General features: G+C 42.9%; 1 protein-coding gene across 2 annotated transcripts in view; it reads right to left on the reverse strand.

The window, feature by feature from the left end:
* Positions 1 to 26,874, reverse strand: part of SARDH (sarcosine dehydrogenase) — a 112,682-nt gene that overhangs the window by 62,086 nt on the left and 23,722 nt on the right. For both annotated transcript variants that reach the window (XM_054997417.1, XM_054997418.1), the window contains exons 3-8: positions 26,668 to 26,846; positions 15,813 to 15,992; positions 15,143 to 15,266; positions 9,364 to 9,464; positions 5,965 to 6,069; positions 4,124 to 4,253 (exon numbers count right to left, since the gene is read on the reverse strand). In XM_054997417.1, coding sequence (XP_054853392.1) covers positions 4,124 to 4,253; positions 5,965 to 6,069; positions 9,364 to 9,464; positions 15,143 to 15,266; positions 15,813 to 15,992; positions 26,668 to 26,846 — 819 coding nt within the window. The remainder of the gene's footprint in view (positions 1 to 4,123; positions 4,254 to 5,964; positions 6,070 to 9,363; positions 9,465 to 15,142; positions 15,267 to 15,812; positions 15,993 to 26,667; positions 26,847 to 26,874) is intronic.

Here is a 26,874-nt window from a genome sequence, read left to right on the forward strand (position 1 = left end):
ACCGACATCAATCTAACGGCACAATCCACACACAAGTACAAAATCTGGTGACCTCCACAGATCCCAGGGTCCTGTCAGCATCTACTGTAGGAAGCAAATCAAAGTGATCCAAAAACAGACCAGATACCTCCAGATGCTGGAGGTTTCTAGTGTCTCGGCTGTCTTATAAACAGCATCCAAATTAGAGTGCATTTGAGAGATGTTTCTCAGCAACTCACTTTGCAAAAGCATCACAGTGAAGCATCAGTTTCTGGGAGCTCCAGACTTTCTCAAAGCGACTCCTACCACCCCGGGAGCTCTCCAAGGTGCCGCAGTATTTGATTCTGACCAGCTGTCTGCAATTGGGCTCTTAAGCCGTGCTCCTCAGCCCTCCCCCTGCTTTTGCTTGGCACCTCTCATACCCTGCCCAGCATCCCATGCGTTTCCAGACTGGCTTGAACAGGACCCAGTTCTCTGGTAGTTCCCTCCCCCCAATGACCACATGACATGTGGTTACCCTTAAAAACTGTCATTTTGAGTTAACTGGGGCCTTTTAGATGTGTCTGCTTTTCCAGACAGCTGGAGGCTGCATCTGAGTGATATGTGTTTGCATATGAGCCTTTCCCATAGTATCTGCCCCTGATCTCCCACAGGCATCACTCACAGAAAAGTTGCACAGTGGTGTCTAAGTGGCAACTTCATGACACCTGAAACTATTCCATGGAATTAGCAACTTGCTAATGTTTTAAAAGAACATGGCGCTCCATGCTGGGTTGGCACAGAGCAAACGCTCAGCAAGTACCCAAACGTTTGTTCTGTGCCAACTGTATTTTCAACCCAGATGTGCTTGTTCTCAGGCTGCAGTGAAAATGGAAAAGTACATTCTGGTCAAAAAGTAGACTTCTGTTTGCTCATTTGCTGCACAGGTAGACTGCCTTTATCCATCCTCACTCCGAAGGCAGTTTCGAGCAAAACAAATGGAAAGTATTCATAGACCAGTCATAGTGGGAGGAAGAGCCAGAGGCATGACACAGCAGCCAAGGTTCAGGAGCAACAGCAGGGGCTCTGGAGAGGTGATATTCAGTCCTTTCTGCCCAGCCCTTTAGCTGCTCTCTGCCCCCTGCTGTTTCCCCAGAACCTCTGGCAGGTCAAGGGCAAAAGCAGAACCTTACAGAAATACCCACCCCCAACTTACACATGTAAACGTCCATTGTTTCCCCTACCCAGTGCTGTCTGTCTGTCTTTCTAGGGTGTTTTTCTGCTTCACAGAATGATTCCAGCCAATCAGGGTTGATGGTACATAGTCAATCACATCACTGAAGGCAAATAGGACTGATCTAAAGCTTCCTGAATTGGCTATATGGGCACTTCTAACCAATCAGGGGTAATTGGGAATGAACAACGTCTGTTTAGAGAACAAAATAGAGGGGTCGAGTTACAACCTGAAATAAAATATATTTAGAAAGTATTTATTATAAATGTGCACATATATTTAAACAAGTTTAAATATATTTAAACAAGTTTAAAACATAAGGCCTGATTGTCAGGCTACAAAATTTCCCTCTAGTAAATTTTATCACACAATAAAACACCTCTAGTGTTTTATCACACAATACTAGAGGTAAATTTTGATTTAGTATTTTACCTAGAATAATTCTAGAACATAATGGTTGACAACATTTTATTAAAACAGTTTTCCTCCCCCTTCTTTTTTTGTTGCTGTTTTGGATAAAACACCGGGAGCATTTCATGACTGGTTTCTGTATGTGTGGGTGTGTTTGATTATAAATTGTTTACAATTGACCACTGAGGAAGACCTGAGGGCCGAAACGCGTCTGGTCGGTTTTTGTACTGTACCATGGTCTGTTTGTATTGGTCATGGCACTGTGCCATCATCTGTATGCTGGGAATGTTCTAGCAAGTTTTAGCATATGTATGTGGCCTGCCATTCAGGCCTTACGTGTTAAATTTGTTTTTAATCTATACATATGCACATTTATAATAAATACTTTCTAAATATTTTTTATTTTAGGTTGTAACTTGACCGCTCTGTTTTGTTCCCTTGCTAGTTTGGGTTGAATTTGTGGGGACCTTTCCCCACAACCCCTTTTTCTAAACAGATGTTGACAAGCAAGATCTGATCTGATCTTCCTTGTCACCGTCTGTCTAGAGAGACAGCAAACTGCTTCCTGAATAGTCAAAGACCTTTGACTTTTTCAAAGCAACCCTGGACAAGCTGACAAAACCATTGTGTGTATGTGTTTCTTAATGCTGATTTAATAAATCTACTTCCACTCTGCCGCAGGTTATTCTGCAGAGTCACCTATAACTATAGCTACAACACATGAGTATAAAGTGCACTGTTACTTTGCAATTTAATCTTGGAAATATCTTTTTAAATTTTGATGTGAATATTATTCTTCCTACAAAAGCACAAAATCCTCCCTCCTACCCCATTCTACTTTCCCCATTCTCAAACTGAAGTCTGCAGACTCTGTGGGGCAAAGACTCATTTTGTGTTACTTAAGTAACTTCAGATGTACTTTACTACCCAGCCAGACAACCATTTCCAAACTCCTTCATGCAAATCCAACTTTGCTTCCAAGTAAACAGCCTCTGGAATAGCTCAGAATAACCAAAGCTGAATCTCTAGTGCCACCTTCAGGAATTGGAAACCAGGGCAGTCCATCCGCCTTCTACTTCCACCCTTCCAAGGCTACTAAAGTCAGCTGGCCTTGGGAGTAACCTGGAGACATTATACAGCTGCCCTAGGACAACTGTCATTTTACTTATTCATGTTCTGTTGCCTTCAGGACTGCAAAGCTTTAACAGGCTTCATCAGGAGAGTGTTTGGCAATTTATATTTGGCAATTCTGAACTCAGTCAGCAGTGAAAGGTACCAAACATCCAACAGTGGATTAAATGTTATCTTTAGCTTGCATAACCCATGGAGGCCAACTTAACTATTTGAGGAAGACTGTTAATCAGCAAGGGGGTTGGTCTAAGGGTTCACAGGGTGAAAGCAGTTCCAGGTTCAAATTCCAGCCATGAGGACAGGATGGCTATTCAGGGAGGGTTGTCGTTCAGTAGTGAGGCTGAAGGCTCAGTCTCCAGAACCTCCAGCTTCCAGGGCTTCTTGGAGTAAAGAGCCTCTGCCAGAGACCGGGTCTGAACAACACATGGACCAGTGGGCTCTCTCAGTTTGGAGCAGCTTCAGCTCTTCATCTTCGAAGCTCATTTCTGTTGTAGTACACTACTAGAGTTGAAAAACTGAACTTTATGGTCTTTCGGTGTTATATAGGTTTGAGGAGACGTTAGCTCCTCCTCCATCACTAGTGTGTGGCCCAGAAACACCCGTCTCTCAACGGCATTGCCCTCTGAGTTGGGATACACAAGGCCTGAACCTGGCCTGCACCCTCTGTGGCCAGGGCTTCATCACAAGCACGGTTTGCTTTGAGACAGGCTTCGGGTTTGCTCATTTCTCTGCCTTAATTGCTGACTGCCTTTCTTATGCTTGAGGGGGTTCACAAATGGTATCTACCCAACAGCAACAAGCCCCAATTGTTAAAGAAACCTGACCACAAGCTATGGCCTAAATCCAGCACAGACACACATCCAGTTAAGCTGAAGCACCCCGAAGCACCCCGTCACCTGGCTCAACCTGCTCCTGTGCTTTCAGCGACCTTCAGCTGAAGTGCTCAGCCAGTGAAGATGTTGTGAGGCTCAGAGGTGAGCTCCAGGCCTTGCTAACGGCTGTTCAAGCTCAGAGGCACAGGAGCAGGAACTGGTAATAAAGATGGCAATTCTGCCAACGGCATCAGCTTTCAAACGCTTTTCTGAAAAGCCCATTTTCATATTGTTTTTGGAAGGCACATTGCTGAATCCTGACCAGGAGTTTATTCAGCAGCCTCAGAGCAACAGCAGAAAAGACTCTCGGTTTCTCTCGGATGCCAAATAAGCTTCTGGAACAAGGGGTTCTTTACACCCTTAAAAAGCTGAGCGTGGGGGGAGACGATCCAACAGGGATGCAGCGCATCAAGAGGGAGGAGGGGTATGAAACTTGTGACAAAGAAGGTACATGTGATTAGGTTTGTAATGGGTGTGCTTGGTGGACAGCCTCATAGAGCATCTTAAATATCCTCACCTGGCCCACAGACTGTGGATTTAATTCCTGTTTTCTCCAAAACGGGGACTCGGTTGACAGCGCCTTCAATGTGCGGTGTAAACACATCCCAATCGAGATCAAAGAGCCCAAAGGCAAAGTTCTCTGATACCTGCAAGAGGGAAACTGGAAGTCACCAAGGGCTGTGTCCTGACAATGCCTTAGTAACTAGCAATGCACTCCTAAACAAAACAACACTTCTCTATGCCCATGGAAATTAATGGGTTTTAGAAGGGTGTCGCTCTTCATTTTACCTCACCTTTTTCCACATGAGGACACAAAGCAACTTACATCATTCTCCTCTCCTGTCCTCACAGCAATCCTATGAGGAAGGTTAGGCTGAGATTGTGTGACTGGCCCAGCACAGAGATTTGAACCTGCATCTCCCAGATCCTAGTCTGAACTCTACCAGACTGGTTTTCATGAGGTGGCTGTGGTTGAACACTAGCAAGCAATGGGTGAATCATGCAAGCTCAGCTGTGGTTCCTGGTAGGACTGGCCGGAATGCGTCCTCCTACAAAGGCCAAAACAGCCTTGAAAGGGCCCTGTCCCCTCCCTCTGCCTTTTACTGACAGAAACCAAGGTTTGAAGGCTGATAACACTGTTGTGGTTGCCTAGCAACTCCCATAACAGCCACTGAGAGGTCATTTGTTTCTTAAAGATACAGGTACTACTTCTATTATTTAGGGTTTTTTTTAACCTCCTGGTGTATTTTTTCCCTCAATTTCAGATTTTTCTGCAAACTTGGGATTTTTTTCACATTTGTAGAAAGATCTGTCCATTCCATTTAACCCTTTTGTGATAAGTAGAGATCCTGATATGGTTTGGAAACAGATGCAAATGAGGGAGTAATTCACACCCCACTATAGTAATTAATGGGAGATGATCACTATCTATGTGGTCTCCCACTTAAAAGTCCCTGATGTACAAGAAAGATCTGTCTTATCTGTACATGGCCTCACTTGCTGGATTTAAGTATCCATAGATGGAGAATTAGATTTGTTGATGATTGAGGGAGGCTGTCATCCATAACGGGAACAGAGGTAGAGAGAATAGAAGAGTCCCTTCAACTCATGAAGTTTATTGGGAAGGAAAGGCAAGAAGAAAGGCAAAAAATGGTCTTTGAGAGGCCAAGAGGAGCCTCTGAGTACCAAGACTGTTAGACAGCAACTTGCCCTACACTCACGAAGGACAGGAGTGTTTTCAGCAGCTCTGACTTAAGCCAAAGGTAGCTGAGCCTTCAGGCAAAAAGGGCCTCTCTTGGCAAGTGTACGCCCACCCATTACAGGTGTATGTGTGGCAGCAGGATTGCAACAAGCATGGTGATATCTGCATCATTTTCACCAGTATACACCAGTAGAAAACACTTTTCAACCTGCTCCCATCACCAGAGCAAGGGAAAAAACAGTCGTGTTTAAAGAAGCTCTCAGAATAAATGAATATGATTATTTTATGCAGCAGACCATGGAAGAAAGAGGATTTAATACTACCTTATGCACCCTGTAGGTGGATACATGGACACACCAGACAGAAACCACCAGTCCCACCATGCCTGAGGTCAGATGCTTTCTTGTTTTGATGCAGCAGCTGACATGTGACCGGGCCAACCCAGAGGCCTCTTTGGTTGACGTCTGTTCCCCCTCAACACACACTTCCCTTCGGTGCCTGTTCTCTTGAGCCATGGCATACACTGCCTATGTTAGCTGCCTAGGCATGTCTCAACTTCCCATCCAACAACAGCCCGAATGGGCAAAAGCTTACTTGAAGCATCTTGTTGAGAGCACTCCCCCCTCCTTTTTTTATTTCTTAGGAACACCACTCACCTCCTTCCAGAAAATTGGGTTTGACTCATATCCACCCACAGAAAGGGCATCGCCTTGGAGACGCAGATACACCGATGCATCGTGATCTCGAACATTCGGCATATTCTAAAAATATCCAGAAAGGAAAGCCATCAAAACTAGGGCAAGAGGGGGGGAAAGTGCTCCTCAGCTCAGCACAAACACCAAGGAGCCGGCTCTTTCAGACAGCATGTTCTTTAGTTATGTACTAAAATGTATACTGAAAACCATAATGTATACCTAAAACTGTATCATTACAAACACAGCAAACAAACTTTTGTAAATCTGTGTCATGCCCAGAGGCTTGGCTGTTGATCTCTGATGAGAATGTATTTGATGGTATTTTGTGGTTAACCCATGTTCGCTGCTATGGAGTGTGTGGAATGGCCTTTCAGAAATTCAGTTACAACTTGTCATTTGGGTGGGTTATATTTTAAGCAGGAAAAACATACCCTGTTGGCTTAAAGGCACTTTAGAAAATCAGACTGGGCACTGGGGAGACTGCTTTTGGTTTTGGGGAAAGTATGGCTTTCTGCCGAGGCCTACACAGAGTGGCAAGGAAGGGGTTCAGGAGCCCTTTGCCAAGTCCCAGCTCAGACACAGCACCTCATTGGGCGGAGTCCAGGCTCAGTTCAAACAATGGCGCATCCAAGCCACACAACCTGCTGGGCTCATGCATCGGATTAAGCAGGACTTCCCTATGGAAAGGAATTCTTATGGCAAATATTAGGCAGGCATTTTGTTCTTGGCATTGGCTTCTGACATCTAAACTATCTGTAACAGCAGCCAGAATTTATCAACTGGCACACAGTGCTTCTTGGCATCCGGCACCAGACTGGCAATGGCATCAGCCGCATGAATTAGAGCCAGCAGGGTAGAGTAGTTAGAGTATTGAACTAGGATCTGGGAGACCCAGTTTCAAATCCCCTCTCTGCCATGGAAGCTTGCTAGGTGACCTTGGGCCACTCACACACTCCCACCCTAACCAACCTCACAGGGTTGTTGTGGGGATAAATGGAGGAGAGGAGAATTGTGTAAGTCACCTTGTGTAAGCCACCCATTGGGAAGAAAGGTGGGGTATAAATAATATAAATAAATAAATAATGTAAGCAGGCATAGACTGGTTAGGAATACCAGTAAGGAAGTGACATCTTCCCATCTTATTTATTGATTTACATTCTTTATATTCTGCCCTTCTTTATAGTTTGCCCTTCCTACTGAGACTCAAGGCAGATAACACAGTACAAGTCCATACAATCAACAGCAGAAACGTTCAATAAAGAATGCCATAGGGTATGCAATCAACAGTCAATCAATCGTTTATTAATACGGTCAAGGACCAGCACAGAACATCCAAAACTATTCTTTCGTACAGAACACATAAAGTTGCAACACATAAAACATAATTTACACGTACTTTACACATAGAATTCTTGGAAAGTAAATATTAAAAATGTTAAAAATCAATTACACTTCACAGAATCACAGAGTTGGAAGGGGCCATACAGACCTTCTAATCCAAACCCCTGCCCAATGCAGGATGAGCCTAAAGCTTCCCTAACAAATATTCATCCAGACTCTTCATACTATTTCCTTACGGATTTTACAAGCTGCAGCAAGGAATCTAGCAAAGGGAGCAGTAATCAATGGATTAGCACCTAAAAGCACAGATCCAGAGGAGTTAGCCATGTTAGTCTGTAGTTGCAAAATAGTAAAGAGTCCAGTGGCACTTTTAAAACTAACCAACTTATTTGTAGCATAAGCTTTCAAGAACCACAGCTCTCTTTGTCAGATGCGTCATCAGCTTTCGAGAACCACAGCTCTCTGCGTCAGATGCATCATCAGCTTTCAAGAACCACAGCTTTCTTCTTCTGATGAATTTGATGAAGAGAGCTGTGGTTCTTGAAAGCTTATGCTACAAATAAGTTGGTTAGTCTTAAAGGCGCTACTGGACTCTTTACTATTTTGCACCTAAAACCAGTTTCCTGGTAAATTCTGTGTCAGAACAACCTGGAAATCTACTTAGCAAAGAAAAAATAAATTTTGCTCAAATTTCCAAATAGTATTGACAGAAGAGCAAAATATGCTCATTTGTCTCCACCATGTCCTCTCCACAAGGCAGACCCTTTCACACATAGGGATCTTTCTATAATGCCCCTTCACCACTGCTGAGGGGAGTGCATTCCACCTAGCTAACGAGAATGGCCTTCAACGGGTGGAGGTCTCTAATAGCGATAGGTAGGCAGCCGAGGCTACAACGTATGTGATGTTTTCAGAAGCCAGAAAATTTGAGACCCTATTAATGTCTTCCTGCCATTTTACACCCGCTGCTTGATGGAGTCCTTCACCTGGTCTAAACCCATTGTTAACAGAATCTCCGGGGAGAGGCCTAGGGTGGTTAACTTATAATGGACTACCTTTAACCAGAGGGATCGAAAGCAATCTTGAAGAATTAATGGTATTAAATCTCGGGGCAAATAATTCAACTCAAGCCAGAAATTAATGGAGGCAAGACTTACCTTGGCCTCCGTTTTAATCATACCGGATTCAAGTTTCAGGCTCGCATTTGGAACACGTCAGGGGTAACCAAATCCTGCTCTTAAAAATTTTGATTGTACTCCCTCTAATGGGGTAAAGGAATAAGGAGAACCTAATATTGTCTCATACGGAAGTTGACATACAAGTTTGTACTGATATAATTTAAGAGCCCTTTAGTATGAAAAAAATCTTAGTATAGCCTGTGCAGATTTTTTGCCAACAGCAGCAGCCTATTCATGAGAGGTATTTCTTGACCCAAACAATTGTAAAGTCATCCCCAGATACTTAAAGCTCACCACCCATTCCACCCTATGCCCGTTTATAGTTCAAACCCTCGCTTTGGGTCTCATACCGAATGGCATGATTTTGGGTTTTTTGTAGTTGATCTCTAGCTGATTTTTGTTGCAAAACTGGCTAAATGCCTTCACAGTTGGGAGGGCTATACTGTAAGAAAATGGTGCAGAGAGAGATGCGTTGATAACTGGACAGGGACTACTGTGTACTGTCTGTTGCTGTGAGTGAGTTCCTAGTTGGCAGTTTCTGCACTGTTTCATACGTCATGTTTAATTACTTAAGTTCTGTTTCAGCATTATTTCAGCTCTGTATGCTTATGCTTGTTTTCAAATTTCTGCAAATTTTGTGTTTGCATACCCTATTTTTCCCCTACGTGGAAGATTCATTGATTGCAATGCAAAATGGAGGGCGAAAAGTCATTTGGCATCTCTTCTCAAGGTTACCCCTGTGTCTATCGACCTTTTAAAGTTGGTAAGACTATCTGGCCCAATATGATATGAGCATTTTTTTAACACTTTTGTTCAAATCGAATTCCAAAAGTGCCCTGACCTGGATGCCCTCGATTCTCTCTGTCACAACGTAGGCATGATGCATCGCCACGAGAGGCACGTTGACACCGGCCATCTTCCCCAGGGCTCGGGCCCACACACCTGCCGGAGAAAGAAGCCCTACCTTTGAGTGGCAGCCAGAAACACCTACCAAGTAAATGCCCACAATCCAGGCTGTTTGTTTTGAAAGGGGAAACTGGAAATGGAAAGAAACTGGAAGCAAGGAATTGCTGTTGAGATGCTTCCATGGTCAAAGTTAAAGCAAATTTTCAGATTACTCTTCAGGTGAAACATCAGAACTGTAAGGGAAGCCAGAAGAACTGCCAGTGACATATTGCTGCAAAAAAGCTATTGCAGTTTTAAGTACATTAACAGAAGCATAGAATCCAAGCCACAAAATGTAATAGCTCCACTCAGCTCTACATTAGTGATTCAGAGCAGGTCTGCGAGCCAAAGTAGATGTTATGGTAGCCATGGGTCCAACCTGCAGCCACCAATGCTGTTTTAGAGAAGAATGGCCATTTAAAAGGTTCTACAAGGGCCTGATCAGGATGAGGCCCTTGCAGCACTTTTTAAATGGCATCAGCCGCCATGGGTTGGAGCCATGGGTAATGTCTAGCTTGGCCCTGACTGTGTTCAGTCCCATTGCCATGTTTTCAGAAAGATGTAGAAAAACTGGAATAATTTCAAAAGAACGCAGTGAAGATGGTGGGCGGTCTAGAAAATAAATCCCATTAGGGAAGGTCGAAGGAACTGGAAAAGAATGAAGGGTGGCATGATGATGCTCTTCAAATACCTGAAGAGCTGTCCAGAAGCAGACTGGCCATTTAAAGGATGGGGAAATTTCTTGGTGGGCCACTATCCTAGAAGGCCACTGGCAGCCAGGAACAAGCAAAGCCCCTTCATCAGCAATGCCAGTGGATGCCAGCTTACCAACTACCAACTGACCCCTCCAGTTCTGCTGCTAGTATGGGGGAGGTTGCCATGGGTGAGCTAATGCCCATTATTTGCCCTACTGTGCTGCGTGACTGGCTTGTAGTGCCCCAAGGACTGCTTAGTTTGCTCCACACCCATTTTCACTTCCCAGTCCGCCACTGAGAGCTGTCCCATAGCAAAGAGAAAAGATCTGGTCTGCGCTGCTGAAAACCAGACATAATGGACTTAAGCTCCAAGAAACCGACATTTTGGTTGAGCATTAGGCAAAACTTTCTAAGGGAAGAGTGGGTAGACAATGGAAGCCATTATCTTTGGTGGGGGCAGGGAGACTTTGCTGGCAGGAGGCCTTCTAGCAGGGGTTAGACTACTTGGCCTGCAAAGCCCCTTCTTGTTTGATTTCTCAGGAGTTGCTGCACTCAGGAGGTGCAAGCAACCTTGGCACAATCTCTGCCTCCCAACTGATCATGTTTTCATCCCAGAACAAGTTGCCACGGACACCAAAGCAGGCTTGCCAGATCCTCAGGAAGGCTCTTGTACCTTTAACTCTGGCAAAGAAGGAAAAAATTCTGTCCACGGAGCACATAACCTGTGCATGGGGTGGAGAAAGTGGAAACTGTTTTCTCCTCCCGTAACACTACAACTTGGAGGCACCTAATTAAATTGATGGGCAAAAGGGAATTCTTCTTTACTTAATGAGTAATTGCATTGTGGAATTCACGGCTGGTGAATGTAGTGACGGCCACAAACATGGATGGCTTTGGGTTGGATCCAGGCTAGACATGGGGGCACGAACAGAAAAAAAACCCCAAACAACCTGTTCATCGATCGGTACCATACACGAACAATGAACATGAACTGTTCCTGGACATGTTCGTTGTTCATTGTTCGTGGGGGCCAGAACCCCATCCCCCCAACCCACCCCACTTAGCCCCCCCTCCCCTCAAACCCACTTACCTGGCCCTTTAAAGATCCCTTTAAAGTATCAGCTGGCAGGTGGCAGGGGGGAATTCCCCCCTGCCGCCTGCCAGCTGATAGTTTAAAGGGCCCTTTCCTGCCACGTGCAAAGAGCAGGGCCCTTTAAACACCCCATAAACTGACCTTCCCAATAACCAATACCCACCAAATTTGCAGGGGACATAGTCCTCACTGTCCTCTGATGACCCCCCCCCCCCAAGTTTCAGAGAGATTGCACCCCGGGAAAGGCATGATCCATGGGTCTCCACGCTGGCTGTCATTTTCTCTTCACAGTGGCAAAAACGGGACTCTTCTGGAAGTACTTTGAAAGGTTAAAGCCAGAAGGAAAGCCAGAAGGAGTTCAGACAGAGTTCAGTCCCTCCCTGCCTCCAGTTGCCAAGGGAATTGATTGCAGCAGGAGCCAGACTGTCTGGCTTGCCAAACAGCTGCCCAAGGCAACGGACAAGGCTTGCAACGACCACCTGTTCGTTTAGGATGGGGCCTCATGAACAGCTTGTTCGAGAACAGCAGATTAGGCTGTTCGTGGGGTTTTTCTGTTCGTAATGCTGTTCATGCCCATGTCTAATCCAGACTAGATTGGCAGTTTCCATTGACTCCCGCTCCCTGTTGCAGACCCCCTCCATGTAATTCTCAGGATCCCCCATCCCCCAGGAGCAGCATTTTCTGGAACTCAGTGCACTACAATGGAAAGCTTGGCAGGGGGAGAGACTTTCACCTCTGAAAAACCTCATCTGGATCCAATTCTTGAAGAGGGAATTAGACAGCTACATGGGGAACATGTCCATCCATGGCTACTAACCATAGTAAAACAGGGTTGCACTTACCTGTAACTGTTGTTTATCGAGTGTTCTTCTGTTCAGTCCCACATGGGACCTGCCCAGAAGACACAATGATGAAATAAAGGGATCCCCCACATTCAGAGGCAATAAAGCCTCTGAATCCCAGAGCTAGGAGGCAACTTCAGGGGAAGGCCAGGGCAACTGGCTTGCTGCTGAATGAAACTGGCTGCTGCACCAGATGGACCACTGGTCGGATCCAGCAGGGCTCTTACATTTCTCTCCCTTCGTAACTTTGTGATGGGAAGAACCACAGTGGATGTAATTTCTAGTTTTGTGCAAAGTCTTAAAGCAAAAGGGTTAGATCTTTGAGTCCAGACAAAGATCTGGGCAGCCAGCTCAGGACATGCGAAGAAAGCCTTTCCTGCCACAACACTTGAACATCACTTATGGAAGTCACTGCCACAAGGTGGGCCATTTGTTGAGATGGCCTAAACAAATTTACGAAGGATGGGTTGGATGGTTAGCAGTGTGCAAGCTTCATGTTCAGAGGCAGTCTGTTGCTGCTTACCAGGTGTAGCAGACAGATGCCAGGGCTGGGTCTGTGGTTGGAAATGGGAGCCTCATGCTCTGAGGCAGGGCCAAGCTGAGAGGTCTACCTAGGAAGATGCCAGGAAACGGCTGCAAGGAACAGAATGAACGATGCCAGCCCTGGGACTAGAAGGTGGAAAGAGGGAGAGACAGGCAGCTGAACCAAGCAGATCTGCCACCATGTCAGGCTTTTCATTCATTTACCCAGAAGTGCCCTCAAGTACACTTTGACATTTATTTTTCTTTCATAGTAACTCGACAGCACTAAGATATTAGGGTGTATGAACTGACTCCGAATACTTGTTTCACTGAAATTTAAGTAATCAAAATGTAAGTAATATTTCAGACTATAAAGCAGAGGAATGATGCACCTCTTACTCTAATTCTTAAGATTCCTATATCCTGCCTGGAGAAATCCTATATAGATACTTTAGTCAGTATCAGTGCAATCCTAAATAGAGGGAAGGCCCATTGACCATATTTTTTCTGACCTCTATTTTTTCTGCTCCACAACGGAGTAGTCTGTACACGAGAAGCAGTAAAAACGGTGCTACTGTGACATGAGGGAATGGCTTGAGCGGGGAGGCAGGAACCCCTCCTTCCCCCATGGAGGCATTCTGAGACCATTTGGAATTTTTTTTCATTTTTTAACATTCATTTACTTTTTAACTGTTGTATGGCTATGGAAACTTGAGTTGGAACTGGGAAACCCGAACCAACTCTTTAAAAACCTACATGTCTAGCTTGGCCCTATGTCTCCAACACTTTTGTGGTAGACCCACAAGCACTTCTCTTAGCTTTCCTCCCATAGGCCTTCTCAAGTAGAAAAAATCCTGGCTCTGGCCCCAAAAGCTGGAACCCAGCCTAGGCCACAGAGCTGTCTCTTTCGAAGGCTGCATTCCAAGCACCAGGATATGAGGGGGTAAAGCTGTTTCCAGGGTGTAGTACCTGTTCGCACTACAGACTGAGTGGGGTAACACACCTTCAGGTAAAAATAAAATCCCTGCATACAAGTAACAGCCATGTTGAGGAGCAGAGTTGTAGTTAGAGATATAACATGTCCACATATTTTGAAGCCTTTTTCAGGAAAAATGGCAATTTTGAGAAACACTGAAGTGTATGCAATACTTGCTTTAAAAAACGAATCTAAAGTTTCTTTACCATTTTAACATCATAAAATGTATCATTTAAAACTTAGCATATAAAACTGTACTGTACTGTTTGGCATATTTATTAAATTTAAACGTCTAAATACTTTCATTGTTAACAAGCAAAATTATGAATATACCAATTTTATTCAAGAGAGCTGCAAAATGCTGCCCCTACATTACCTTAGAACAAATGTGCCTTAGTTTTTGCCATTTGAGAAACTGTAAAAAAAATAAAAATAAAGCTGCAAACAGAAAACAGATTTTGCAGTAATCAAACAAAAGTGCTTTATTTGGTCAGAAACAGTCTCGTACAATCACAATAGGAGCATATTTTGATATTAAACTTAACAAAGAAAAATTTTAATTCTTCCTCAGTGTATCAACATCACAAACACTATAACGTATTAACTGTGGACAAAACTAGTCACATCTAAACAATGTATCTTTGAAAATATTGTGTATGTCTACAGAATGCACAGGAAATTTTATTAATTAATTAATTAATTAGTATGCTGACTTGCTTCCCAATGGGGACCCAAAATGGCTCGGTGTTCCCCTTTCCTCCATTTTATCCTCACAAAAACCCTGTGAGGGAAAATGAGGCTGAGAGGATGTGACTGGCCCACACCTCACCACGTGGCGGTGTGCTTTATGCAGCTTTCATTGATTTTTAAGTCAGCATTTGATCTTATCCCCTGTGCTACACTACGGAGTAAATCTGAGGGGTCCCAGGTAGATAGACGGCTACCCATTCTTATCTGACGGCTAGACGAATACACACAGCTACAGGCTAACTGTACCGTGCGGGACATCTAACAGCTTCTGTTCCTACTTAAAATGACATCAAACAGGACTGCAGATTGATTGTTTTACATAAAGAACTTCACACCACACATTTTGAGTTAGTAAAACCTTGTCTGGAAAAGATTTTTACTCACGCCAAAACAGAAAATATTTCACAGGTCATCCCCAGCCTCCACTCCCAGTAGTGCCCTTCCAAATTTCCCAGAAAGTAATCTCCAAATTTTTCTTTGTTTTTCCAGGGCCTTCACATCTCTAGTTGTAACCTGACTAATTGGATTTCTCCGTGCAGAGGGATCTTTTTCCTTTTGCACGAGGAGCATCCAGCTCTGATCTCCATTTCATCAGCTGTTTGGACACACAGAGGCTCTTGGATGGCCTGAGGTAACCTAGGAAGGAGGCTGGCCTTGGGATGCCTTTTCCACCTGGGGAAGGGAAGTCAGTCACCCAAGGACAGCCTGCCGAATGCAACAGGCTCTCGATCCCGTCTCTGCAACCAAGGCCAGAGATCCTGTAACAAAGGGCAGCGTATTTCCTTGGCTCTTCCTACCTGCACAGTTCACCACGCAGGGAGTCTGGACGGTTCCATGGCTCGTCTCCACAGCTGCCACCCTCTGTACACCCAGGTCGTCTGTTCTCACCTTGATACCAGTCACAGGGCAGTTCTCAATAATCTAGAGAAGGCAGAAAGAAAAATGAACTGCACGTTCCCCATCTCAAAGGCATGTGAACAAAGCGCAGGCATTCAAGCGCTTGAGCAGCTGAGCACATGCAGATCAGCCTTAATATCGAGTCCACTCGTCTGTCTATCCAGCCCATCAGCAACACTCCCTTGGGTCGCTCTCTTTTGAAGTGGGTATCCTGGGGACTGGACTCTAATCTATGTCCTATCACCAAGCTCTCTCTTCTTCCCACTCAAGTCTTCCTAAGAAACTGCCCCTTACTGAGTCCACCCATCTATCTCTGCAGCCCACGGCTGCCTACTCTGTCAGAAGACCTTCTAGGTCTTTCTAGAACATCTACTGGAGAGCCTTTTAACTGGGGATTAAACCTGGAAATTTCTACATGACAAGCTAGTACTCTACCACTATGTCAGGGTCCATCCCCAGCAGCAAACTTGACCATAGGTTGCACCCTATTGCGCCTCTTCTAATACAGATATAATTCAGATCCCATTGCAAACTCTGCAGCACAAATCTAAAGGCATCCTTCTCAATTACCAGAGCACCTCGGGCAGTGGCTGCCCGAGCAAGGGTGGTACAAGTGCCTGCAGGATCCATAGTGCCATCTTTGGGAACATAGAGTGTGCCATAGAGGTCGTCCACATTCATCAAGGGATACAAGTCCTTGGTCTCTCCAGGGGACAGGATGTAGGATTCAACACCATAAACTTTACCCAGCTGCAAAACAGATCAAATAAACAAATGTGTTAGTATGGAGAGGACAGAAGAGTTGGGTTTCAGAGTCCCAGCCAACCCTGGGGTTCCTTGGAAGCCTAGCCAGGGGATATCAGTGGAAACAATGAGTAATGCAGGACAGTTTCTCTGATAGGCAGCTGGCCCACTTACTGCTAGTCTTTCCCCAGAATGCCCAGCTCTATGGAGGTCTTCTGGAGTGTCTCAACAGCCACGGCCTGCATGAACCAAGAGTGCACCCTAAAGTGTGCCCTAGAATCTTCTACACCACTCAGCAGACAAGTCAACATTGGAAAGGTTTCCTTTGCATTAGAAAGCTTGAAAATCACAGCAGTCAAATATTCTGATGGACCGTAGGAGCAACAGCTGTGCATGAAGTGGTCCATAGGAATCAACATAAATAAGGCACTTTACCCTGTATGGACCACAAGCATTTAGTTTTAAAAGCCTCTCAGGTCTTCCTGTAATAGGAGATATTCCACATTCCCCACTCCTCCACCAAGCATGCAGCATCTTCCATGGGCCAGGAGCTCTGTGTCAATACCAAATTGTGCAAATGTTACGCTAATGGGGGTCTCCTTGCAAGTTGGAGGAATTCGCGTGCAAGAAGAGGCAGCAAGAAGAGGGTAACCAGTGAGATCTCCACCTGTGTATACAAGGATTGTTCCTCTAAAGAACACTTTTAATAAACAAACGGTTGTTCAATCAAAAAGGTTTTTATTTATAAAATAATAAGGCTCAATTGCACATAAATCACACAGCCTACACACAGAACTAACTAGAAAAAGCAGGGAGGAAAATTGGAGAGAAAGTTGTAGGGTTGGGTGATAATCACCAATCAGATAAGAAGGTGGGAAGAGATCTTGCGAGAAGACGCCAAGCTGAATGATGGAGTTCTTATAGCTCCTCAGTTTTCAACTTTTCAGAGGCGTATATTTATAATGCTGGGGGGGATTTATCTCACTAACCTCTTCAAGAGAAGAGCTAACGGGTGGTGGTCGAAGAGGGGAGACAAAGGAGTAAGGGGAATCCCTGTCCAACTTGTTAACAGCTGCGCTGAGTAAGTGGCAAAAGCTAGGAATAGCCATACACTCGGCTCCTGAACTGTTCACTTTTCTATTTATATTCCTTCTCCACCTTCCCCCCTCTTTCGTGAAGATTAATTCTTTTGAGAAGCAATTGTTTATGCTACAGAGATACCAAGAAAGCAGAAGAGGAATTCATAATACAGAGCTAGAGCCCCCCCCCCTTTTCTTTTCCTTGCTTGTAACTCCTATCAAAGGGTGGGAGTGTCGGAGAAATTTACAGGGAGAGGGGAGTTAAAGATATGATATATGGAAGAGACCAGAAGATATGAAATCTTGTACTTAATTTGAAGGCCTCTAAGGTTCGTATGAACTGAAAGCAGATATATAAGAAATAACACAGTATAACTGCGTCATCTGGCTTCTTCTCGGCTGCAAATTACTTTGGATTTTTGAATTGATAGTACTAAACTGGGTGATGTTTTAGAAAAGGCAGCAATTGAAAATACTGAACTGGGCTGTGTTCTTTATTTTTTATGGACAATTTTTGTTAGTTTTTGTGCACTCTCCTATTTCTCCTTCTCTCTTTCTCTTTCTTTCGTTTTTCCTTCCCACCCACCCCACCTTTTCGAGAAACCGGAAGAAATCAGCTGGGAAAAATCGTTCTAGGAATTGTTTACTGCATGAAGACGTTCATTGCACAGGTTTTGCTGCCATCTAATGGATAAATAACGAAAGGAACAACTGTAATATTTGGAAGGAAGAGCGCATATAACATATTAATTACTAATTTGATTACTGACAGTTTAATTAATCTTATATATTAATATGTATACGATATTTAGACTAACTAGATTAACAGGTTAATATTAATTTCCACTAAACTAAATTCTTTTCCTCTTTCTTTATCTGTTTTTTTCTTTTATATTTATACTATTATTTTTCACTTGCTCTTGTGTTATATTAATATTTTATTTCTTCTGCACCTAATATTCTATTCTTTGTAGATTATTTTTATTTTAGAAATTTTCAAAGAACAACTGAGAGAAGACCATAATTCTCACAGCAAAGTGCTTTCAGTCTGAATTTATTTATTTATTTTATTTGACTTATATCCCGCCCTCCCCATGAATTACATTACATTAAATATTCATAGAGAGAAGATTACACAGGCTTCATAAAATGACCCCCAGAAGGAAGAAGGACAAAGACCGTAAGAAAGACGACTCTGATGAGGAGTTCGATTCATAAGACTTCATGGAAAAAGTTCAACATAATTTAGCAGTACATTCCCAAAACATCACAACTCAAATAGAAGATTTGCTTAGGAAATCAGAAGAACACACCCAACAAAATATTAAACTAGAATGTCAGAATACTTATGATAAGATAAAGAAGGACATCTCAGCCTTGAAGCAAGAATTTGCTGCCAGATTGGGTGAAGTTCAAAAAACAGCACAGAAGAATACACAGAAAATTGAGACAATTAAGAAACAATATAAAGATCTTAACCAACATCAAGAAGTCCTAGCTCAACAACTGGAACTAGCAGAACAAAAAATAGAAACCCTGGAAGTACAAAACAAAAATTTCAATTTACGATTTCGGTTTATTCCAGAAGATTTTCGGTTTATTCCAGAAGATCTTGAAGAGGAATTCAGAGCATTATTACAAGACCACTTTAAAAGTGAGGAAGACTATTTAGGCATAGATCAAATATACAGGATTTACTCAAGATTTTCAGCCAAGACCAAAAAACCATGTGACATACTGGTAAAATTTACACACAAGAAAACCAGAGACTTGATACTGAAGAAGCAGAGAGAAAACCCACTGAAACTGTCTGGGTCAGAAATACAAATCTTCCAGGACTTCCCACATAGCCTGTTGAAAAAGAGAAAAGATCTGCACTTCTTGAGGCAACTTCTACGCAAAAAAGAAATAAGATATTACTGGAGAATTCCATTTGCTCTTGAAGTTCTACTTCCAAAGGGAAGAAAGCAGATATTGACTACAGAGCAGGCTAAACAACTGTTTGAGGAACTGAAAGCTGAAAACCCACCTGAAAATCAATTGGCGGGAGTAGATAAAGGAACACCAGAAAGTGAGGAAGGGAAACTGGATCAAGTTTCCCAATAAAATGGGAAATTTTAGTATCCTATCAATATATTAATGGTTTAAATTCCCCAACAAAATGATCTAAAACATTTAATCTGTTAAAAAAGCAAGGAGCGGATATAATATGTCTTCAAGACATATTATAAACATCTGGAAGAAAAGCATAAGAAATCCCTAAAGAAGTCAACATTAATTGAAATTAAGCAATTAAGAAATCCACTGAATTTGTTACAAGTTGAAGAAAGAAATTAAGCTTCATGAAGCAGAAACATTTTGAACACACAAATAAACCAGGTCATTTCTTGGCTTATTGTTTAAGGAAAGAAGCTGAGAAAAGAAGGATTACAGTAGTTAAAAAGTCTGATGGAATAACATATATAGAAAAAGAAATACATCAACAATTTATTTCCTTCTTCAAATTTTATAAGAAAGAAACTCCTATAGAACAAGGAATGGAAGATTACATCAAAAATACGTCAATTTCTAAGTTAAAGATAGAAGACAAGGAGGTGTTGAATCATATTATAGTGCAAAAGATTTAACAAGCTATAAGGGAATTGAAAAAAGATAAAGTGCCAGGCCCGGATGGACTAACAGCCATGTATTATAAACATTTTGAAGAAGAATTGACCTTGCCGCTCCAAAAAGTGATGAACAAGATAAGTGAAGATAAGATTCTACCCCCGCCCCCCGCATGGCAGGAGGCACATATAATTTTTATTTACAAAGAGGAGGATGATCCAATGTTACCTCAATCATATTTTGTTATTGAATGTGGATTATAAATTGTTTACCTCTATTCTGGCAGAGAGACTTAAGAGATGCATAACAAATATTATACACTCTGATCAGATGGGCTTTGTTCCTAAGAGACATGAAAGAAAATGTTCGATTTGTAATTGATGCCATGGAGTCAGTAGAAAAAAAAGGACATAAGTCGGCATTTATCTTCCTGGATGCTGAAAAAGCATTTGACAATCTCTTCTGGACTTTTCTGCATAGAGTAATACAAAATCTAAATTGTGGCCCAAAATTCGAGAACTGGATACAAGGAATTTACACAAAGCAAAAGGCGAAGATTTTCGTTAATGGAGTATTAACTGAAGAATTACAAATTAAAAAGGACACCAGGCAAGGCTGCTCACTGTCACCACAACTATTTATCCTAGCAACGGAAAATTTTGTCTCAAAGTTAAGACAAGATCCTAAAATTAAAGGTTTGAAAGATGATGATGAAGAATTTAAATTAAAATGTTATGCAGATGATGTTGTTTTAACAATTCTGAACCCGCAGAAGACACTACAACATGTTATGGAACACCTTGTGAGCTTTGGAAATTATTCTGGATTTAAAGACAACATTAAAAAAACTAAAATAATCCCTAAGTTTTTAACGAGACAAGAAGAGGAGGAAATTCAGAAATTATCAAGATGAGAAATAGCAGCAAATCCAGTAAAATACTTGGGCATAAATTTAACAGGACAAAAAGATACATTGTTTAAAAATAATTACAAAGCATTATGGAAGACAATTCAAAAAGACTTAGAAAGATGGTCTAAGCTAAAATTGTCTTGGCTAGGGAGAATTTCTGCAATTAAAATTAACATTTTACCAAAAAATAATTTTTTGTTTCAAATGTTGCTGATTAGTATAAAAGATAAGACACTGAAAGACTGGCAGAGATAGATAAATCAATTTATTTGGAATGGCAAAAGCCTAGGGTAAGATGTAAGGTATTGCAAGATGAAAGAAGTAGGGGAGGATTGCCAGTCCCAAATATCAAGTTATACTATGAAGCAGTGGGTTTGGTTTGGATTATAGACTGAATCAAAAAAGCCTAAGGATAGACTAATATGTTTAGAAGCAGCTGACTTGCCTGATGGGGTACATAATCTCCTTTGGGTGAAAAGAAGAGTAAAGATAAAACAAAATGTCCATGTGATAAGGGACAGCTTGATTCAAATTTGGGATTCCGTTAAAATGAGAATAAGCCCTATGATGACATCTCCAGTATTGTCACCAATCGACACCTTCTGTGATAAGAATCAGAGAAAAGATAATGACTTCATAACCTATCAAGATATGATAAACTTGCAAGGAAAGATAAAATCATGGCAAGAAATTTGTGATGAAGGAAAGAAAATACAATGGTTAATATTCCTTCAGGCAGCTTCCAGATTAAAAAACTTTAAGGATTACAGAGGCCAACTGAGGAATCTCACTGATTTTGAGAAGATAATTACGCAGGAAAAGAATCATATGCTAGGTCAAATTTACAAACTCTTACTTCAATATGACACAAAAACAGAACAAATTAAAAATTGTATGATAAAATGGATGCAGAATTTTGGAGAAAGCATAACATTTCAACAATGGGAAAATCTATGGACTAAAGGTATAAAATTTACTGTGTGCCAATCACTCAGGGAAAATTGGTATAAGATGTTTTTCAGATGGTATATCACACCAAAAGACATTGAAAAATGGACAAGAAATATGTAGGATCTTGCTGGAAATGTAAAGAAGCAGATGGCTCCTTCTTTCATATGTGGTGGACATGCAAAAAAGTAAAACATTCTGGAAAGATATTCATGCTGAGATTCAGACGATTTTAAGAGTTAATTTTGCCATGAAACCCCAGATCATGCTGTTGGGAATGATACCAGATAATACTGATAGAACATTTCATGAACTATTTCAGTATTTGTTGATGGCAGCAAGAGTAGTAACGGCAAGCAAATGGAAAGAAGTAGAATGTCCCACTAAAGAAATTTGGAAGGATGTCAGAATATGCAGTGATGGCAAAATTGACAAAGTATATCAATAGAAGATCCAGCAAAAAATCTGAAGAGAGATGAGAGAAATTTTGTTAACAGTGAATAAAATTTTATGAGGTCTTAACTGTGGAAACGGGAAAGCAATTGTATATTGATGTATTTTATAAATTGATTTTAAAGATGGTTAATTATATAAAGATAATTGGTTTTTTAGGTAAATAGTTGGTTAAACAGATTGTACAATTCAGAAATATTGGTATAAAGGTAACATGTTTATTGGAAAGTAAAGTATGATCACAAGGTAAAGAGATGCAGAAGGGATAAGAGAATTCCCTTCTGTACAAGATAAGAAATAGAAATAGGTTAACATTTCTTATAGTAACCCATATTTATATTAAATGTTATGGTAATCAGTCGCACTAAGAAATAAGTAGTGATTCTGCCAATAATTGTTATTGTTAAAAAGGAAACAATAGTATGGAATAACAATGAAATAACGAGGTCTTTTTTCTTTATTATTATTAATATTAAATAATAAGCAGGAATTACGCTTGTGTAGTATAGCTAGAAAATATATACCAGTTAAGCTTAATAATTAATTAATAATTATATTAATTTCTATTTTAATATTGGTAATATTTTGGTTTTTGAACTCTATTTTTGTAATCTTTGTAGCACACAGTTATATATTTGTCTTAATTTTCTTTCCCTTTTTACCCCTTTTTCTTCTGTACCCCTTTCTGTTAAACTAGAAGAAGAAGAAGAAGAAGAAGAAGAAGAAGAAGAAGAAGAAGAAGAAGAAGAAGAAGAAGAAGAAGAAGAAGAAGAAGAAGGTGTCCGTAAGAGAGTAACGTTGAGCGACCAGCACTTCACGGCAGGAAAATAAGAAACTCAGACGGGGGTCTGAGGGTGGATGCTGGATCCAAGGGCATGCAGATTGCGTCTTCTGCCCAAAACAATAACTTAATGGTCATCTCTGGGGTGAGACAATGGAATTGGGAAGGTTTGATTGAGCCTTCCTGAGCAAAACTGAAGTTATCAGTGATGACTGATAGCCCATGATGGCTAGATGGGAGCAGCTATCAGAGCCCTGAATAGCCTGGAATGGGAGAATGGATAAGATTGGCAGGGTGTTTTGAGGGGATTAATTCAGGAACTCCGGGAAAACCCTATTGTCTTAGGATCTTTGCACATCTCTGGGGATGTGGAGCTGAAAGCTGGTCTTGCCTGGTGATTCACGTGCTTGTAATCTTCTAGCTCCTGACTGAGAGCTGGCAGCCATTTCCTGCCTGCCAGGCAGCTTTCTCATGTTTAAAACACATGCAGAGAGGGGCATATGATATTGCCATATTCAGAAGCTTCTTAATATCATGAGGGCAGGTCTGACTGCTAACACAAAGTCCTGAAGTGACTGCTTCTTCCCCTTCAAAAGAAGTGTGTACATGCATGAATCAACTGGGTGGACCACCTGCTTCCCGCAGGTGTTGCCTGGACAGTGGAAAGGAGTGAGGGCAGCTTGTGCCTATGATGCTGAGCCTGGTGAATGCAGGTCTGGGCTGGGGGTTTGGGGCAGCTAGTGAGGTTAGCAGGCAGCCCAGCAGGTGTTCCAGGAGTCTGTCTAGGGGTCAGGGCAGAATCAGCAGTAACAAAGCTGAAAGGGTACCATTTTGTTCCTCAAGAGTCAGTGTGGTGTTGTGGTTAAAGGGTTGGACTAGGACTTGGAAGACCCAGGTTCAAATCCCTGCCTAACTGTGAAACTCACCTTCGATAGCCTAACCTATCTCAGCAGGTTCTTGGAAGCATAGCACTAAGGAAGGGAGAACTACGTATCCTACCTTGAGTTCCTTGGAAGAAATGTGACAGATAGAAGATGAAGGCCTCTTCCGCATGCTGAACTTTACATCAGGCTTTCTGTTCAGTTCATGAGGATCAGATCTGCTTTATTCATTGGTTCTGGCTCCATACTGCTTTGATTCTTTAATTCGACACTTTGAGGGAGTCAAACAGAAGTGGTCCATTTTTTTATTTCAATACTAGAAAAATGCCCCGTTTCCACTGCCAGCTTTCTGGGGAACAGGTCAGTTTTGTTATCTGATCAGCTGAGGATGTGTCAGTTTCCTCAGAAGATTGCTGAGGAAACTTGCAAGGGATTTTTTGGGAGTGTGTGTTTGTTTTAAATCACATCAACCTTGCAACGTTGCAATGTTGCAGTTTTTTTTTAAACTTTTTTTAAAAAACCAAAAAAAATGGACTACAAAGTACAGGACGCACAGGTGAAAACTTTAAAATACATCAAGTGGGATTCAGGGCACTCTGCAGAGTTTTTGTATTAGTTGTATTGCAGAGTTTTTCCTCCGGCAGTTGCAAGTTTTTTTTCTTTAAGGCACCAACCTTGCAACATTGCTATTTAAGAAAAAATTTGGATTAGTTGCTGTTCAACCAAACAGGATGCAGGGGAATAAAGGGGAGGGCGAAAGGCAGGGTCAGGGCCAGGCCTCACACCAAAGAAAGCATCCTGCACCTCAAAAAAAAGCCCAGGGAAAAAAATCAGAGTCTGTGTGCAGGGAGAAAAGGTGCAGAAAAGCCAGAAAAAGAGTGATTCTGCGGCAGACGCAGCCTTTTCCCATGAGGAACACAAAAAGTCTGGGAAACCGTTGGGAGGCTGAATCGGGGTATCTTGACCGTGCATGCAGAAGTCTGGAGAGAAATCAATGCAGTATGGAGCCAGAATCGATGAAAAAGCCCTGTGAGGAAAGACTTAAATCACTTGGTCCCCGCAGGGCCAAAACCTGCAGTACCCCTCTGGCCCAGTGTGGCAGTGGCCCTGCAGTGGTGCCAAGCTCAGGCCAGCAGCCCCTTCTGCTTGCAAGCTGTTGCATCCGGTGGGGTGGAGAGTACATGGCCCCAGCTGACAAAGGCTGGTAAGAGAAACCACCCATTTGCTACAGGAGTTCCAAACAGCCTCTCTAACTAAGGTTCAGATGCAAACGAGTCACTGAACAGTCAAACACTGACAGTGAAGGAAAGTATTTATCCTTTGACAGCTGCTCTTTGCTAGAAGAAGCAGAATTATTGGTGCTGCTGGACCTGCTGTATTGCTAGCTGGCATGCATGCCCCACACTGCACTCCCTGGGAGTGGAGAACATGAACTAGGACTGAGAGAAGGGCAGAGAGAAGTGTATGTGGCTCCTTCCATGTGGACACTGATTCACACAAGGGGCCACAGAAAGGCAAATGAAACAGAGAACATTTTTTCCCCTTTCTGTTCACAGCAAGTATTGTGGTTCAAACACACACAGAGACATACACAGACACACACACAAACATCAACACTCCCTAGTAGGAGAAATGTAATTTAAATTCAACTCCTCAATAGCTGTTTTTTCTGTTTTGGATTCTGCCTTGGTTCAGGTACTTTACAGAAGAAAATAGGCACACTTCTGCTCCATGAAGCTTACAAATCTAAAATTCAACAGAGGGGAAGATGCCAAAGGGAATGCAGTAAAAAGGACATGATTAACAGAGGGGGAAGACTGGAGAGACAAGGAGAACGAGGAACAGAGCCAAAGAAAAGCAGTTATTCCTTCTGTGGTTTTGTTTCAGCTGTGAATTAGGACTGAAGGGTTGCGCTGAATACCGAGGAAGAAGGCTGGGTCAGAAGGAGTTCTATTAAGAGAGAAACCCAGAGAAAAGGAGAGCTCGGAGATGGCTGCTTCTGGGAAGCGAGGAAGAAGAGGACACTATTCTGAAAGTAAGCAAGAGGCCTTTGGCTGGCTGAAGAAGAACTGGAGAGAAAAAGAGAAACAGGTGGAAGGGCAGATACCGTGGGTGAGGCCTCAAGCAGGAAGGAGATGGAATTTGAGCTAGATAGGAGAGGGAAGCATGTGATCTGGCCCACAGGAACAGCAGGTGATTTTGACAGCTGAGATTTAGACAGTGAAGTGAGAGGACAGAGACTGCTGTAGCACAGTGGTTAAGTGGCTGACTTGTGAATCAGCACTCTGCTGGTTCAAATCCCCCTTCTGCCATAAGCTCAGCAGGTGGCCTTGGGTCAGCCACTCCTCTCAGCCCCGGCAGCTCCCCAGCTGCATTGTGGGGATAATAATAACATTAATTTGTTCACCACTCTGGGTGGGGCGCTAATATATCTAGAAGAGTGGTATATAAGCACAGTTGTTGTTGTTGTTGTTGTTGTTGTTGTTGTCGTTGTCATCATCATCAACAACAATAAGGGAAGACCAGCAAGAAGATGCTTCCTTCAGACAAAGCAGACAACGCAGATGTGAGCCAGAGTAGAGCTGCTTACCAGAGCCGGATCTAGGGTTGCCGGCGCCCAGGGCAACCCAAGTCCGGCTGCCTTCACATGCAGCTCACACACTCCTGGCTCTGCGTGATGACGTCACTTCTGTGACGTCATCATGCAGGGCGGAGTGTGCCGCCACCACAGCAATTTGGCTGCCCCAGCACACGGTGCGCTGCGGAGCTGGCGGCAGCAGCATGCCCATGCCATTTGCCTGACCTGCTGAGGGGGCGGCCGGCTTGCCATGTACTCCCTGTCCTGCGGGGCAGGCGAATGGCGCAGACGGCCTCTCAGCCCTCTGCTCAGCTGCCCGTGGTGCCACCGGTGTGCTCCTGGTGGCTGGCAGCTGCGTCCGGTGCCCCCTCTTTGGTGGCGCTGGGGGCCGACTACCCCTGCTCCCTGCCCCCCCACCCCCGTCGATCCGGCCCTGCTGCTTACAGACATGAGTCGCTTGTATTCATCTAATCGTTGTTTGTTAGAAGCAATGAAGAGGCCTCCATTTTGAATCCATCCTGTATGGAGGCCTGTCTCTTGCTCCAAGTCCCGGCTGACCACATTACGGGTGTGAGCTAAGAGCTCAACTTCCACATCACTTGGGCGCAGCTGCCACAAGAGACCTGAAGGAAAGAAAAAGAAAGGAATGGG

Source organism: Eublepharis macularius, chromosome 14, assembly GCF_028583425.1.
Source record: "Eublepharis macularius isolate TG4126 chromosome 14, MPM_Emac_v1.0, whole genome shotgun sequence".
NCBI lineage: Eukaryota > Metazoa > Chordata > Lepidosauria > Squamata > Eublepharidae > Eublepharis > Eublepharis macularius.